We start from the raw sequence: 18666 nt of genomic DNA on the forward strand, positions 1-18666 counted from the left end.
TGCCATGTTTGTTGTTATGGATGTTCAGTATCGCTCTACAAGCAGTGTCTTTTATGACATACACAAGTAATTCTTGAATCTGGTCTCAAGCACAGAAGCCCCATGCAGAATGATGACCATAGGATGTAGTCATCCCCCCTTCTAGGAATATGTCCTCCAGAATTCCCTCCAGATGCTCTCAATTCGACTATGTGTTTTCTTTCAACAATTGATCATGATGCCAGAAAATGTAGAAATGTGATTGCAGTCTTGTGACTGCTCTATTAGAGAATATCTTGATACCTACAAAACTGTATTACCCAAAGTATTAACTAGAGTTCTATATACGGAGGAAAGTTCCTCACGAAGGGCGTATCGTGAAGTTGTGATGTAACATTTCTGATTTTGTGCGTTTCTCTTTGTATAATTAATGATGTCATTAATTTTCGATTAAACGCGTGCCTAGCAACCGAACTAACTTGACCTCTCAACGTTTCTCACTGAATTACAAGCGTATCTTCGTGGGTTTGACAACTTCGTAGCTTCACGAATATGATTTTATTAAGTTATATCAGGTGTTCCGCAAGGATCTGTTTTGGGCCCTTTATTATTCATTTTGTATATAGATGATATCAAATCTGTCGTCAAGTCCTCATCTTTGAGACTTTTTGCTGATGATAGTTTCCTCTGTTGATGACTGCTTACAGCTCCAAGAAGATTTGTCATGTATTTACAAGTGGGCGGTTCAGTGGCAATTGACCTTGAACCCTTGTAAGTGTGAAGCCATCAGTATCACTAGCAAAAGATCACCAATATCTTTTACTTATCATATTGGACAGCAACCAATCAGTTGGACGTCAAAAGTCAAATATTTAGGCATTTTGATTCAATCCAAGCTTCATTGGTCAGATCATTGTAGAAAAATAGCCCACAAAGCCTCTCTCTGCTTAAATCGCCTTCGCCGAGCCATGTTTAGTTGCACAGCTGCTACTAAATCGTTAGCTTACAAGGCCCTTGTACGACCTTGTTTAGAATATGGCTGTTCCGTCTGGTCTCCACATACATCCAAAGATATTAATGTACTTGAAAGTGTTCAGCGTAGGCAGCACGTTGGATTCAGAGTAAGTATGATCCTAATGTTCATAAGTGGACCAAGAGCAGTGATGTTTGTTTAAAAGAGCTCAGATGGCCTACATTAGCACTTCGTAGACAGTATTATGCTATACTAATGTTATTTTCTATTCTTCATAATTTGACACCTATTACATTTACCAGACACTTTGAACTTAATAGTCTTCCTACCAGATCCATGTGTTGACAAAGAATGAATACCTGTAAGCGTTTATTGTTGAGGCTTTGGATATCAGTGTCAAAGTGTCTGGTAAATGTAATAGGTGTCAAATTATGAAGAATAGAATATAACATTAGTATAGCATAATACTGTCTACGAAGTGCTAATGTAGGCCATCTGAGCTCTTTTAAACAAACATCACTGCTCTTGGTCCACTTATGAACATTAGGATCATACTTACTCTGAATCCAACGTGCTGCCTACGCTGAACACTTTCAAGTACATTAATATCTTTGGATGTATGTGGAGACCAGACGGAACAGCCATATTCTAAACAAGGTCGTACAAGGGCCTTGTAAGCTAACGATTTAGTAGCAGCTGTGCAACTAAACATGGCTCGGCGAAGGCGATTTAAGCAGAGAGAGGCTTTGTGGGCTATTTTTCTACAATGATCTGACCAATGAACATTAGTATAGCATAATACTGTCTACAAAGTGCTAATGTAGGCCATCTGAGCTCTTTTAGGGCCGGGGCATGCACCCTCAGGAAAAATTTATATTTGCTTGTTTATAGAGCCCACGAGAGACAATTAGCTATTATCACATTGCAGTGATGCAGCCGGAATTTTAATATGTAAAGCCATTTTATTAAGATTACAATGGTTGCTTTACAAGATAAATACTTAGGTTAAAAGGAAGAAAGTCCATCCCCCTGGGGGAGACTGAGGGTGGCCTGCACTTCGAATCCTGGGGTTTTTCCTTTCTTTGGCCCATTTTCTGTTTCACCTTATTGGCTGGTTAAGTAATCTGTTCACTGTCCAAACTTCAGTGTTAGGCTAGGTAATCCAAAGGCTGCAGCACAAGTTGCTTCAGTGCTGGACACTGTAAAGCTCTAATAATAAATGTGGTTGTATAACATGTGAGTACAGGTTTGAACCTGCATGCACACCCCAGCAATGATATTTGCAATCCAACACTAAGATTGTCACTGCACATGCAATTCATGCCAGTTCCAATTATAAACTGATTAAAGTTAACTATATATACCTACTATAAAATCTTTTATTGTAGCAAGTACTATTCATGTTACATCATTGTATCTGCATGATGATGTCATTTCCTGTGCTCTATACATATAAATGCTTAGAAGACATCACAGATCTGCAGTATATACAGCTGCATGTACCTCTCATCATGGTGAAAGATAAGAATTGTTTGGTGAAGATTAAAAACTTTTCTGGTATGACAATGAAGTTTAGCCACAGTTGGTATGATGCTGGCAGACTAGCAGATGGCTTTGAATGGCCAGCCTCCATTAAAGATGGAGATCATGCTGAGGTTTTAAGTTATGAGAGAGACTGGTCATTGGCAGGATGTTCAGGATATGTTACTTATATAATGGGCCAGACTATGGTCACAATAGCCTTCTCCAATCCTTCAATAGGATATAACAAACTAGGTGTTGGGATTAGTACACATGGCAAAGATGTGTGGGATGAGATGGGAGATCATAATTACCAGCCATTCAATGTAATACTACCAGTGGATGGGAAGAACTTGATATTCTATTGTCAGTGTACAGGGAGTTCAACAAACAATTCCACAGTGGAAATTACACCACAATGATTGTTTTTTGTGATATCAATGCAGTGCCTTGTTATGTATTAATCTTTCCAACTGTATTATAAAATGTGTAGCTAGAGAGAAAACCATTGAGGAATAAATATGTTTTATTTTTAAAGCTGTTTACTTGTGATGTAATTACATCTCATCTGTCACAGTGGTTATAGCTGTGCGTGTCCAAGGACTCATCTTACTTATTTAACATGCATACCGATGGTACAGATAAAATTGAGTAACAGCAGAGATCACTCTGTTTAAGATAGTTCCTGAAAATATATATCCTTGAAATAAAATGTGACCGGATTTGTGAAAAGGTACCTTTTTCACACACAAAATTTGACCCATTTTTTGAACTTTGAAGTATCATAACTTTTTAATCATAGCATATCATTGCCTGACGTTTTCCATGAGTGTAGCTATGGTATCTGGCTGCATTTTGATACCAGGTGCAAGTTAATCAGTGTAAGGATGCAAATGTTACATGTGTGGAAAAGGTACCTTTTCACAAATCCGGTCACAAATGTATATAGGCTAAATATTTGAATTACGTACAACATTCAATGTTTATCATCAAACTTGAAGTTTGTTATTAACTATATGCTATACTATACCGAAGCCAAAACAGAAAATCTACCACAATGCTATATCATTCGTGTTCAATAAAGGCTTTCAGTTCAATAACTCAACATGAACTAAATTTCTCATCCACTGTTTTCCTTACCACATTTTTTGTGCTATTGGCTGGATACAACCATTAAACAACCCCTTAAAATGTCACTAATTAGATCATTCTGAGTCATGTGAGCTATCTAATTCAGCTATCTTTAGACTTTAGTTAATTAAAATAAGTTAAATCCACTGCTATTTTGCAGTGTTGGTAGATGATCAAGAAACTAGTGATAAGGCCTATAAGTGCATATTATGCGTTGGCATTTCTATAACTAGTGTACTTAATTTAAAATAGGATTCAAGCAATAAAAGTAATATGAATGATTACATTGCATGCATGTTATTACAATTTATTCAGTGTCAAAGTAGGGATTTTCCCACAAAGTTATGTTGCAATAGCATCATAATCATATCAATATTATTTTAAATACACAGGAAATACAATTACAAGCTCATTGTTTTTACTTGTCTTCTACTTATGTGTACCTACCAGAGTGTAAAAAACACATCACATGTAGCTACACCTATCCATGCATGCAATAATGATTGACAAGACTTAGCTATGTGCTATACAAGAAAGCAAAGCATTACTACACATGCATGATGTCATCAAAGAAATGATTTAGTAGCATATGATATGTTTCCCCTTTAAGCAAGTAAGTATTCATAAAACTCTAGTGTGTGTCTGATGATATTTTACATGTAGCTATATGTGTATGTATAATTGTGGACCTTGACCTTGTACATTGGACACCTTCATATTAGGATACTTTATAGTTGGTATCAAGGTGTCAATATCTTCTATAAAAGCTTTAAGGAAAATGAAGTTACATTTTGAAGCCAGTATGCTGTATGGTTTGTACACTTTATTGACATTTCCAAAAGAATTAGAATATTCAGTAGCAGAAAAAATATTTACCCTGCCTTTGACAATTTTTATGCAGCATAGCACAGGTTGCACTTCAAATTATATTCAGAGAATTGTGATACTGTTACTGCTACATATAGGTTTATATAGGTATGAGTAGAATACAGTGATTACTATATATCCATTATCATACCTGATATATACAGTATCACAATTACGCTGCATAAAACTTGAATGAAAAGAGACATGTGGCTCATGATATCATCATTGATAGTGGGTGTAAGCCTACATATGTTTGTGCTGATAACATGGGGCCTTCCTGTATGTACATGTATCACAAGGAAATACAGGAATAGACCCAGGAATCTCCAATTTAGTAAGAACCATGGCTACCACTTATTGATTAAGGTATACTGAGGCCAAAATCAGTTAATCTGAATGAAAAGAGACATGTGGCTCATGATATCATCATTGATAGTGGGTGTAAGCCTACATATATGTTTGTGCTGATAACATGGGGTCTTCTTGTATGTGCATGTATCACAAGGAAATACAGGAATAGACCCAGGAATCTCCAATTTGGTAAGAATCATGGCTACCACTTATTGATTAAGGTATACTGAGGCCAAAATCAGTTAATCGCTCAAGGAGGTTTCCGTGATTTATTGTACAACTTTAGTGAAAAGAGCAAATATTACCTTCCTTGCTACAAAATCACCAGTAACTGTCACCTTGGAACCTTCATACATACTAAATGTCTCCATGTTTAGGTCAGTAATGACTCTTAAAGATTTCAAATTTACTTGCAAAGACCTAAATTTTCAACAGTGAAGCACTATATGTGTCAGTATGTGAGTATAATATAATTATAGGGCTTCCGTGTTCATGTATATCTGAATATTACACCAATGGCATGTAATGGCCAACTAGAGTATCCAATATGCACATAAAAGAGAATAAGTGTTATTTTTTAAGGTTCACTGGGAAAGCAAATGCCTAACTGTCCTCATCTCACTAGGTGGTGTTGAGGTCATTGTGGAACTTTTGGCTTGTGACCTCTCTCCATGAGACCTGGATAGTCCTCCTGCAGGTTACTAGTCCATGCCCCAGGAGGATTTGCCTGCACAAAGCTCAAGTGCCCGAGTGGTGCACAGGCATCCCAGTGGTGGTTTGCTGGGTGGGAACAGCTGTGTTTCGCATGGCTGCCGTAGGCTTTGCTTTGTGTGTGTGTTTGTGTGTGTGTGTGTGTGTGTGTGTGTGTGTGTATTTGTGTGTGTGTGTGTATGTGTGTGTGTGTGTGAAGCAGCATAGCCAAGTAGCTAGAGCACCAGCCTGGTATGTTTCCAAGGCTCGATGCCCAGTTTTGCACAGTTGCTATTGTTGTTGTTTTCCTTAAATTTTACTCACATTACTCCAGTCTACCCAGCTGTTTAAATGAGGACTTGGGGAAGCAACCAGCTCCACCCAGTTGCAAACCTGATGTTAAGCAAACATCAACGTCCATGTCTCACACAGCAAGTGAAGGTCCAGGTGGGACTTTGGGTGCCCTCACCAGACATGTTACAACCTCTGTGGGTTACATATCCCAGATTTGCTTACATTGACACATGTGCACCAGAGTAGTACACAGGTGTCTCAATGCTCGTCGTTCACTGGGTAGGCATGACTGTCTAGCATAGCAGCTGAAGGCTTTTGCTTTTTGCATGTGTGCTTGAATGTCATTAATAATTGTTGCTACATAAATTAAAATGAGTCAAAGGAGGTGTACTCATCTATTAAGCATTTTCGAAGTCAGAAACTTCTTCACACTTAAAACTAGTTGTCCATAAACTATGGTGCACTGGGCTGTCTGCAGCTAGGCTTAATTCAACATTTTAACCAGCATTATTTATTGTTTAAAACATTATACAAGGATAACACTATAATAATATTGTGGTATAGTGTTAACTATTCAGAGTGCAGCCATCAACAACAGGCTAGTTTTAAAAAGATGTGGTGTCAAATGGGATCATTAGACATCACATCTTTTTTCAAACTAGCCTGGATGGTCGGACTCTTTTTCAACAGCTTGTCTGATTTACATATATTTTTGTAATTGTATAAACAAGTTCTGGACTGCAACCATTAATTTTTGGCACTTTCTTTTCATTTATCTTTTGTCTTACTTTTCTACAGGTGAATCAATAATTTTAGCAACATCATTATATATTATAATGATTTGTTGCTACGTACTATGTTAGTGTAAATAGACTACACCAAGTAATAGTGGTATTATATGTTAGGGGTATAATAACATTACCAAATTGCAGGGCAATATCATATTCACAAATTAAGTTATGGGTTACCAAGTATCATTATACATGCGATTAGAAAGGCTATACAAGACCCCTTTTCACAGATCCAGTCACATAGTGTAGAAGTTTGTTGCTACCGTTGATATTTCTAAATGTTTATATTAAACATTACTTAATACCACTGCAACCATTTTCTCAGTTGCCACCCTTTGATATCAGCCTGTTTTGATAGCTGCACTCTTGATCTTTTGTCACAGGTCAGCTGTTCTGGATTACATATTGTACTTATGTATGTAAGTCAACTATCAAGTTTGTATAGCTACCATGTCTTCAATGTGAATTATAATTGACTTCAAAATATAGAGTACATGTACACTTGCTAGATATGCTTAATTTCATGCTACGTACAACTCTTTGATCCACCAGGTTTGCACCTCGACAGTTTAAGGTCTGCAAGAGAATTGAACTAGTCTGTGTTAAAGTGGTTAAGGTGGTAAGCATGACAATCAATCCTACCACACTGATATTGTTGAAACTAACTTTTAAACACAGATTGAATACATACAGTAGCTGTTACATAATTTCACATCAGCCCCTACCAGATGCTGTTATTTATGACAGTTAGATCAACAGATTGATTAAAGTGCCAGGCATGATTACCCAGACATCACTAGGCCTCAGGGGCATAGGAGCACACACCATTTAGTTTGGCAGGACAAATGTAGTAACAACATCAGTGTAGTATAGCAATGGCAACATACATATTTAAAGATCAAGACACTCTAATAGAGCATTCATAAAATATTCAGTCATGTTTTATATTCTTGGAAAATGTTTCAGGGTTTTCCATTTCCATTGGATACCACGGGGATAGACCTTCTAAATCACTGCATCATCAACAGACAAACCTCTGGGATTTATACATCTATGTCTGCATGAATGGGTGCAAAGAGAAGGATAAAATTTAAATTCATTTTTGCCATAGCTCTACTAGCTGTTTCCCAGGGAGGGGGGTTACAACTTTTTCTATATAAGTAATTGGGCCATTGAAAATATAGAAGGACCTTAAGATGAAGATTACAATATCCCTAATTATTTGAACAAGTGTAAATTTAAGATACATCGTTACTTTTGTTTTATATGATGTTAAAAATCAATGGCCCGGATTTTCAAAAAAAAATACATAGGTAAATAATTACATATTTTAAATAATTTAGATATTCTAATTAATGCACACAACAACGTAACTGTGTAATTTAACAAAAAAAGCATTGTTCATCACCTCTATACATGACATAAATATCAAAACTAGCATTTAATAATTGTTTGATTCACCCTATGAACCTTTTCTATTTTCCATGGCCCAATTAAGCATCACATGCACTATTTGAAATCTCCTTTAAAAGTTCTTGCTACACCCCTGTAGTAGCTTTGCTACCAACTTGAAGTTGAGTAATGAATCGTACTCTCCAATTAAATTTCTTAACACACTTAAATTCTTAACATGCACACTTTAAGTCAGAATCTCAGAATACAGAAATATCCCGGCAACCTTGCTACTACACATGCCATTATTCCAGTAATGTGTAGGAGTTTACATATGCAACAGGTGAGGTATAGGTTTAGCTCAGGGGAAGTAACTGGACAGTGTCAGAAGGGTATTCCGGCTAAAATGCACATAAGCCTACAAGAGAGATTTTGGGGGCATGAACCACTCACCTAAGAAAACTTTTGAAAATTTAGCTTCTTGAGACTGAACTCCTGACTGACAGTTTGCATCGCATCTGCTTACTGAATTAGAAGATTTCTGCCTTGCATAAGTGCATAAACAGCTAGCAAAATAAAATAAACATTATAGGGGCAATGTATCTGTGATATTGAAACAGTACAAAACTATTAAAAGGTGCAAATCATTTGTAGCACACCCATCTTAAAATACTACGCGCATATATTGATTGGATGCATTCATGCATACAGTCATGCAGTACTGTAACTTTCTACTTATATATACAACATTCACAAACATGCTGAATCATAGTACAGTGACTTTGGATAGGTTTTGTTACCATACATAGCTGCAAAACTTTTTATTGCAAATACTGCAAATAGAATAGCTTTTGTAGTTCACCATTATCATCACAATTATTAACTGCCCACTAAACTGCATAGCACTAACTGATAGCAATAACAACAATTGTGTTAGTCACTTTAACATATTAACATGCACGGACATTTCTGAGATATGGATAGTAGTATGTACCAGAGTGCCTGGATAAGAGGTGATCACTACTTGGTTGTAATACTAACAGTGATTGCTAAAACAATAATAGCTACGCCATTCACATACATAACACAATTAATTAATGATAGGTATTACAGACATGTATAGTCAACTATAACCATGGAGAGAAAACCCACTTTAGTACACATATACAGTGTTTGTTGGCAAGGAAGAACAGCTGTGGCCAATTGTCAGAATAAAATCGACCCTACTGCAGTGCACATTGAGCAGCAATATGTTCTTAGAATACATGATAGTTGGTATCACTGATGCAGTACTAATGTGTTAATACAAGCATGATAGTTGAGTGACCAGATGCAGTTAATGGCCTTCAAGCAGTGTAACATTACATCACAACTCAGTGGGTATAAAAGTGACACAGTGGCAGTAAAGAAATTTGTTCAGAGTTAAACTGATGTGCAGGCTGCTCTCAATTTAGTTCATAAACTATATTTGTTCTTCAAAATGGATCTGATTGGACACTACTCTACTGATCACAAGCTCAGTAAAGTGTTGAATATTGACAACATGAGGTCACCTGGTTGTATTTCATTCAGTAAAAATGGCACATGGGCAGTAACTGACAGCTCCAAACACTGTGTCCACTTGTTTAATGGTGAAGATCAACTGGTTAAAACATTTGGTACCATTGGTAGTGCAAATGGAGAATTTAAGAATCCTAAAGGAGTAGTGTTTGATGGTGATGATCACTTGTATGTGGTGGATGGTAACAACCACAGGGTACAAAAGTTTGACACCTCTGGCAACTATCTACTCCAGTTTGGCAGTAAATCTGACTATGGAAAACTGAACAGTCCAACTGGTATTGCGGTCCATAATGATAAGGTCTATGTTGCTGACTCTGGTAACTCCATCATTTCAGTATTTAGACTTGATGGTGAATATTGCTTCTCATTTGGATCAGAAGAATTTGCTGGTCTACTAGATGTCACTATTAATACAGATGATCACGTGTTGGTCTCTACTTGGAGTTTTGAAGGTGTCCACAAGTTCACACTGGATGGTCAGTGTATTGGAAAGTTTGGCACAAAGAAACGATATTACAAAGTCCGTTCAAGTTTTCCATATTGTCTTGCTACTGATTCCAATGGGTACACACTTGTGGCCGAGTATTATAATCATCGAGTATCAGTGTTTGACAAGGACGGTGCTTTTGTGAGTAGCTTTGGATCAAAGGGGTCTAGTGCAGGTCAGTTCAGTTATATAGAAGGAATAGCTTTGAGTTCTGATGGAAATATTTACATCAGTGACAATGGCAACCGCAGGATCCAAGTATACACGTGAAACTAACTATATTATTATTCTCCGTCATTTACACTTGGTTTTACGCATAGTAATATAATATGGACTATATGTTAGTTATAATATCTTTTATTCAATCATCACGTTTCTTTTTAGGCAACACTATTTTAACACATAGCTTTAGTTATGAGTATTTACTTCATGATCTTGTATGTCTTGATCATGTATATAATTCAACCATGAATCACAAGTTAACACATTATACTCACACCCTGTGTACTTCATTAACCAACTTGGTACATGACATGTAGATGTAGTACACGTACAACTGCTATTATTAGTATATGACAACTGATACATTTATCATTATATACTTGCCACCAACAGATGGTGTGTAGAGAAAGAAAGTATTGATTTCATTAAAGCTAGTATGGCTGGTTGTTGGCATATTACTAATCACATAACTATAGGGACTTGCGGTATTGCCAAAATCCTTCATTCGGCATATTTTAAAGATAATAATACCTTGGCATTACTAAATGTAAATATTGCCCTTCAGTATATGCATCACAAAGATATTTAGTAAGTGTAAGTGGCGGGGCAAAAGCACATTTACACTACCACATATATGCTAAATATTTAACATCTATATATACAGGTTGAATTAGCTATATGGTTTCAAAATGTTAGCATGATAGCTATAGTGACACAGTTTTATACCAACTCAACCATCTAGCAAAGCTGTAGTTTTGGCAGTTGACAGTCTGATAAGCCAAAGGTAACTACACCATATTCAGCCACTGTACATCTACTTATGTTATATGTATACCATTCAGGTAATGTGTACCGTAATTCGCTTTATTTTCGTGATAAAAATTTTCGTGTAAAAATATTTTCGTATGATTTACGTGAATGACTGCTCTATTAGAGTAGTTCAATCTTATGTAAAAATTTTCGTGCAAGAAATTTTCGTACAAATTTTGCATACGAAAATTATTTTACAACGAAACAAAAGCAAATTACGGTATGATCCTATGTAGTGCATGGATTATGGTTTTGCAGATGTAGCTAGTTGGATTAGTGTTGATCATCTGGCAGAAGTAGCTGTCACTAAAGCAACTTCACAAAGCATGTACAGTAATATTGGCCTAAATAATTCATGCAAGAAGCAGAAGAGTGTAGCAAAACACAGAATATGTAGCTAAAGTAGTCCAATCAGGTGTGTGCTTGTTAACAAAAAGCAGCTATAATGCTTTGGTGCTTGAGGTTAACAAAGTGTTAGATGCATCATTTGCTCAACATCACTTTTTAACCACTGCTATTTAGCTATACTTGTTTCCATCCCAAACATTTAATTAGCTAGAAGATGGCTATAAGGAGATCCATTAATAATGGTAGCTATGCTATCTGTTTTATATAAAAGCACAGAAAAACTGCTGACAGCACTCTCAGAATCAATTTCGAGAGCCTAATTTTCAAACTTTTCCAGGAATCATGCTCCCAGACCCCCTATAGGTTGCATGCCAGTGTGCCTTGCATACTATAGAATGTATCCTACACAGATACTAGATCACTTGACCTCTGCATTTATAATGCCCTTTGGTATGCTATATATATCTATGTCCCTGTCCAGCTCAGCACCCCACAAATTCAAGATCTGCCTCTGAGTGCACACTATATACTAGGAGGTGTTGCATAAAAATACAGCTACTAACAAGAGAATCAAACTGTTCTCTACCTCAAGCTCTACCTACAACTTAGCCTGTTTGTGCCCTTCCCTTGCCAGCTTCTGAATCCGCCCCTAGGGATCCCTCCTCATATTCTGAACACATGCATGTCATTGCATCTCATGTTGCCAAAGAAAGTTGGCAGTTTCAGCAAGTAAGGATGGGCACTCTTTTCATAATATAGCTAGCTGTCAGTAGCTTCAACATGATGCAAAATAAACCATACATTGGCAGCTACTCCAATTCAACACATGGCCAACAAAAGTTTTACACTTGCAAGTAGTATAAATGTTGGGGATATCACTTGCAATGCAATTTTCACCCAATGCATACTTACACTGACAGTTGCTCTCAATTATATTATTGTCAACATTGCCAGCCTGGTGGTAGCTATCATCATCAGTACTAGTACTGTAACTATTTCTATCATCATACTCAGAATTCTCACTCTCTTTATAAATAATTATAATGTCACTCGTTACGTCAATGGCTTCAGAATCTGACCTACTGCTCACCTCAATCTCTACTTGGCTAACGATATATTAATTTCTATATCGATTCAATTGAGACTCAGTTGCTGACAGACACATATCAAATTTGTTGCTAGCTGTAAATTCTGTGAGTTCAGTATACATTATCATGACAATTGCACAGGGGCAACATCAGCAGTGCTATCTGCCCATGCAATATCAATTAAATTAAGTTACACAGTGTTTCTGACTGCTTCATACTCAACTACTTACACAGACAATGCTGACAGTAGCTATATAGTAATTCAATTGCACTATATATGTAAAAATAAGTCATCAATCGTATCTAAAAATGGTTCAATGTGACAATTATTACCAGTACCAGAGAAGTTTGACCAAGATATTGCCCTGTAATTAAAGTCACCACATATTAACAAGTTGAAGACTGGTAAGTAAATCACAAAGGGATGCTGTGCTGGTGTCAATATTGCCTGAGGGACTGCGATAAATGCACCCAATTAATAATGAGTCAGATCCTTGCAGCTTGATACTAGCCCAAACATGATCCTTGAAATGAGGTGAGTTGAAAAATATGGGGTGCCATTTGTGTCAAAACTCCATTTTTTTAGACATTGTGTTTTTCATGGTTATTTACATACATTTCATGGTTATTTACAAATAACTGTAGAGTATGCATGGTTATTTACGAAAAGCATGGTTATTTATGAAAAGCATGGTTATTTACGAAAAGCATGGTTATTTACGAAAAGCATGGTTATTTACAAAAGCATGGTTATTTACAAAAGCATGGTTATTTACAAAAGCATGGTTATTTACGAAAAGCATGGTTATTTACAAAAGCATGGTTATTTACAAAAGCATGGTTATTTACGAAAAGCATGGTTATTTACAAAAGCATGGTTATTTACGAAAAGCATGGTTATTTACGAAAAACATGGTTATTTACGAAAAGCATGGTTATTTACAAAAGCATGGTTATTTACGAAAAGCATGGTTATTTACAAAAGCATGGTTATTTACGAAAAGCATGGTTATTTACAAAAGCATGGTTATTTACGAAAAGCATGGTTATTTACGAAAAGCATGGTTATTTACAAAAACATGGTTATTTATGAAAAGCATGGTTATTTACAAAAGCATGGTTATTTAAGAAAAGCATGGTTATTTACAAAAGCATGGTTATTTACGAAAAGCATGGTTATTTACAAAAGCATGGTTATTTACGAAAAGCATGGTTATTTACAAAAGCATAGTTACTAAGTTTTTCGTGCAATATCGATATTACCATAGATCCTTTAGGTGGGGACTATTCTACGGAACGGAACGGAACGGAACGGAATGATGGACTAAACGACGGAACGGAACGCTTTCTCAAACTGAAGCTTGTAACTTACCATTGCTGAAACTTCCCTTATAAGTTAGCAGTGGAATCTCCAGTGGGTGGTTAAACATAAGATAAAAAGAATTAACGGATTGATTGTGGGTTTTTGTTGGTTGTCATTAGTAACGAAGTATTATTGTGGGATGAGCTGTATCAGTGATGTTCATCCATATGAAGGGAACTTTATGTGAGCTGTTTTTCTTATTTAGACTTTAGAAAACAGTCTGGGCCGGTCTTTCAAGTCATAAGTCAGTGTATAAATAAAGCAAGCAGGAAGATACTGGTAACAGGAAAGAGCCAGCTGAATTAAAACTTGAAGAATTTTGTGCAGTGTGTGAGGAGCAAATATTTTGGCAGACCGCAAGGAGGGTATATTCTGCAAACATCACTGAAGTGTATGCATGGAGTTATTTATATATTAACAGCTGGTGCAGTGGACTAATGCCGTATTCAATAGTGAGCTGATTTTATCTGTTGCACAATTCAAGGATGTGTCTGACTGCTAGCCTTGAATCAGGCTAAATGTCAAAACTCCAAGATCAGCCAAATCTCTATTATAAGCCGCATGTGAAACCATGCCTGTAGCCACCAGGCAAACGTGATTTGGACCAGGATGTGTGTGTAATTTCAATGTATCTAGTAAGACCTGAAGTGGAACACTTACATTAATTACATACCACCTAAGAATCCTAGGATTTCTTAAGTGTAACATTTCACATGCTTCACTTCAAACAAAACAGGTTAAATTTATTCGTCTATTTTCAAGTGATTCCCAGTCCAGCTGGTCCATGAAATTACAATGGGATCACATGTATTTGTTACAGTGCGGGCTGTCCTGTGTTGGATCTACTCTAGAGTTGAGATTTCAAGGTAGACTCACTGCCAATGTACTGTTGTAGCATGTTTAAGTGGAGGACAAATGAAATAGTAATGCTAGATTATTTATGTATACAAATTTTTCATAATGAAATTGATATCCCATTTTGATTTATACTTCCACTTTGCAACATATTCAAGAGCAAGAAGCTACCACACTTAATCTCCAACCACTGTCATTAATTAACCAAGATCTCACTAGTCTGTAATTCACCTTACTGTAGTGATTTTATTGATTCATCTGTATGTTTTCTTCATTTCCTTTGCAGTTGTACCAAGAGTTCATAATAAGGTGGAGAGTGTCTAACTTGAATGCATTCACCAAACACCCTGCTTAAAGTAACACCTCGGCCTTATTTCAGAACAAAGGCTTTACCTTCTTCAGCAACTCTAATCAACAATTTTCTATCCCCCAGTAAAGGTGTTGATTTGATGAAAGGTGAACTTTACACAGGGTGTTTGTACAGGCCATACTGAGAGTTAGACACTCCCCCCATACAAATCAGTATTACAAACTCTTGGTTGTACAGTATAGGTAAACAAAGATAAGTTTCTCTCCCATCTTATTCTAGGGTTTCTATTGACAAGGAAAATTCAATTATTTGTATACAGGCTCAAAATTGAGAAAATATAAAGAAAGTGAATTAATATTATACAGTCAAGTTTGCTTTTGGATATTTAATGTCTCCAACCACAACAATAATTCGATGAATCCATGCATCTCATCACTGGTCGTCTGAACATTCTGAAAGTGATACCTCACTCAATCAACCATATATTCTGTTTATTAGACTGAATAAAGTCATGATTACCTAAACAATCACTTAATTAATGTTTTATAATTATCCTATTCCATTTTCCTGGAGGTTCCACTGATAAAATGCAATGATAGCAGCTAGCCAAGCTGCAAGTTGATTCAGAAAGCATTCCATTCTGTAAAATAGACCCCATCCAGAATTCAACTCAGTACTCAGGCTGAGATATCTGACAATAGTCCACTACTCTGTTAATGAATCATTGATGTTCACACAATATAGCCTCCTTGAGGTATCTGAATGTTTGCTCCTCATACACTGCACAAAATTCCTTTAGATTCTACTTAGACTGAGTTGATTCAGCTTGTCACCATACTTGTTTCCTTTGTAGTGTAGCTATACACATACTGATTTATGCCGATTAGAAAGGCTGGGCCTCAGACTGTACATTCTAAAGTCAAGTAAGTAAAAATAACTCACATACTAGTAAAAACAAGTCATGCATTAAGTTCCCTACTTGATATATCCGAAGATGAAATCACTGAGTCAGCCATTCCCACAATTAGTACTTCGTTACTAATGACAACTAACAAGAACCCACAATCGATCCTTAAATTCGTTTTATCTTTCTTGGGGTACGTTTGATTACCTGCTGGAAGTGCCACTGATAACTTGTACAGCAATGGTAAGCTGCAAGCTTCAATCTGAGAAAGCATTCCGTTCCGTTCCGTTCCGTAGAATAGTCCCCACCGATCCTTTACACCAAAGGATCTATGATATTACAAACTGGCAGTTTATATATCATATATATCGATAACTTAGTCAATAACGGTGTGTATATATTTGCACCGGATGCAGTCTATAACTAGCATTCCCCGGCACGGGCTAGCTAGCTATCTGTAATATTGTTAGTTTCAGTCTGGTGCAAATTCACTAAGCGGATCGGCATACCGGAACCGAAATTGATGGCCAGTGGACTACATTCAGTTAAGAGTCAGTTGGGAATGCTTGCTGGAAGCATGTATGGAAGAACTGGTGAGAAGAGGCTTCATCACTGCTATGGATGATGACGATGACAATGGTGATCAAAGGTAAAATTGTATAGGTAGTTACGTATAGCTAAGTTATATATATGGCTGTCTAGCCAGGGGTCACTAAATCACTCATTAGCTATGCTACTCGGTGCCACGTAGCTGAGACTGGTATGGCAGCGCCCACCCCTTTATTATTATCATTGTTGATTAGCTAAGTATGAAGAAATCAAAACTAAAAAGTATCCAGTTCTTCCATGCATCCATGCTTCCAGCAAAACATTTCCTAACTGACTCCTAACTGAATGTAGTCCACTGGCCATCAGTTTCGGTGTATGCCGATCCCGCGCTTAGTGTATTTGCACCAAACTGAAACTACCAATATTACAGACAGCTAGCTAGCCCATGCCGGGGAACGCTAGTTATAGACTGCATCCGGTGCAAATATATACGCACCGTTATTAACTAAGTTATCGATATATATAACTGCTAGTTTGTAGTATCGATATCGCACGAAAAACTTAGTAACTATGCTTTTCGTAAGTAACCATGTTGTTCATAAATAACCATGCATTTGTAAATAACCATTCTTTTGTAAATAACCATGTTTTTCGTAAATAACCATGCTTTTGTAAATAACCATGATTTTGTAAATAACCATGCTTTTCGTAAATAACCATGCTTTTGTAAATAACCATGCTTTTGTAAATAACCATGTTTTTCGTAAATAACCATGCTTTTGTAAATAACCATGATTTTGTAAATAACCATGCTTTTCATAAATAACCATGCTTTTCATAAATAACCATGCATGTTCTACAGTTGTTTGTAAATAACCATGAAAAACACAATGTCTTTAAAAAGTGGAGTTTTGGCACAAATGGCACCCCATAGAAAAATACTTGTGAAGCTTGTAGTTTGTGGTGAACATATATACCTACTCCTCGTATATCAGATGAGATGGGGTCATAGTTATTGTGATCAAAATTTAAATAACAATGATTACCAGGGAGGGTAATCAATGAAAGAGTAACAGTTGCATTAGGTGCTTTAGGTAGTATTTCACTAATGACAATAACATCCAAAGGGGTGCTGCCTGCAATTTGCATTAGAAGATCTCTTTTATTCAAAAATTGGTCTGCGTTGGTGTACAAAACCCTCATCTTATTTTTAACTATACTGCTGTCAACAGTTTCTGTAGTGCATGTAAAGCTTTCATCAGGAAGACTGGGTAGTATTCTGGACAACAGAGCCCTGTTTAAGGTTGTTACGGCTTGTTACAATCCCATTCTGTATAATTAAACCGGATTCTCCTTTGCTCGTCTTTGTTTCAGTTCATCTACTGCTTTCTTGTGTTTAACTCGTTCTAGTTTAGTTCTGTCTGGAGCAATGTAAATTTTATTGTACTGTGTGTTTTTCCTCAGAAAATGTGAATGGGCAAGTAAATAAATTTTATCATCAATGTCTTCAAGCGTTAAAAGTAGTGGCCTCTGTTTGTTAGAGATCTTTGGACCCAACCAAACAGCTTTAGGTATACTAATGTCCAACTTGAAAACACTGTTACTCAAGGTTTTAAATGATTCAATGTCAGCCTTTCAGTAATTTCCCTCTAAAATTGTAGACAACTATATTATACTTTCTGCGGTCTCTATCCGCCATTTCATCTACAATGTCCAAAGCACTCCCTGATGAGGTGGATGGTAAATCTGAATTAGTTTCCATCTGATTGATGGAATCAGTAGCTAGTAGAGGATATATTCTGAATACTCTGATGTAGAGTTTGTTGTTTTGCAGATAAATCTGCAATTTTCAATGAGAGGTCATCCAGATATTTGGATAAGTCTTCCTGTTGCACAACAAGGTGGGAATTATCAGGCTTATCAAGCTTATCTTGGTCAAGGAAAGCAAACAACAGCTATTTTATATGACTAATACAATTATTAGTATCACAGTAATATGCGACATTGCTTAACCCTCCAAGCACCATAATATTATCATACACCTCATCTGATAAGCCCTCACATTTGGTGTGAATCCATGCAGCACACAGATCACATTGTACAGCCTTACTATCTGATCCTAACTCTTCTTTACACTTTAGACAACACCCTCCTGGGAGACAGTATAAGTTCTCATTT

At 36.5% G+C, this 18666-nt stretch overlaps 1 protein-coding gene across 1 annotated transcript; it reads left to right on the forward strand.

Moving 5' to 3' along the window:
* Window positions 1-9469: 9469 nt before the first annotated feature.
* LOC136242282 (tripartite motif-containing protein 2-like) lies at window positions 9470-10309 on the forward strand. Its single transcript, XM_066033693.1, has one exon. The coding sequence runs from the start codon at window positions 9470-9472 to the stop codon at window positions 10307-10309; it is 840 nt and encodes a 279-aa protein (XP_065889765.1).
* Window positions 10310-18666: the final 8357 nt, after the last annotated feature.

This window comes from Dysidea avara, chromosome 13 (assembly GCF_963678975.1).
Source record: "Dysidea avara chromosome 13, odDysAvar1.4, whole genome shotgun sequence".
Lineage (NCBI taxonomy): Eukaryota > Metazoa > Porifera > Demospongiae > Dictyoceratida > Dysideidae > Dysidea > Dysidea avara.

What these genes read in the sequence shown, in the direction of transcription:
- LOC136242282 (XM_066033693.1), top strand. Translation starts at nt 9,470, where the DNA reads ATGGATCTGATTGGACACTACTCTACTGATCACAAGCTCAGTAAAGTG.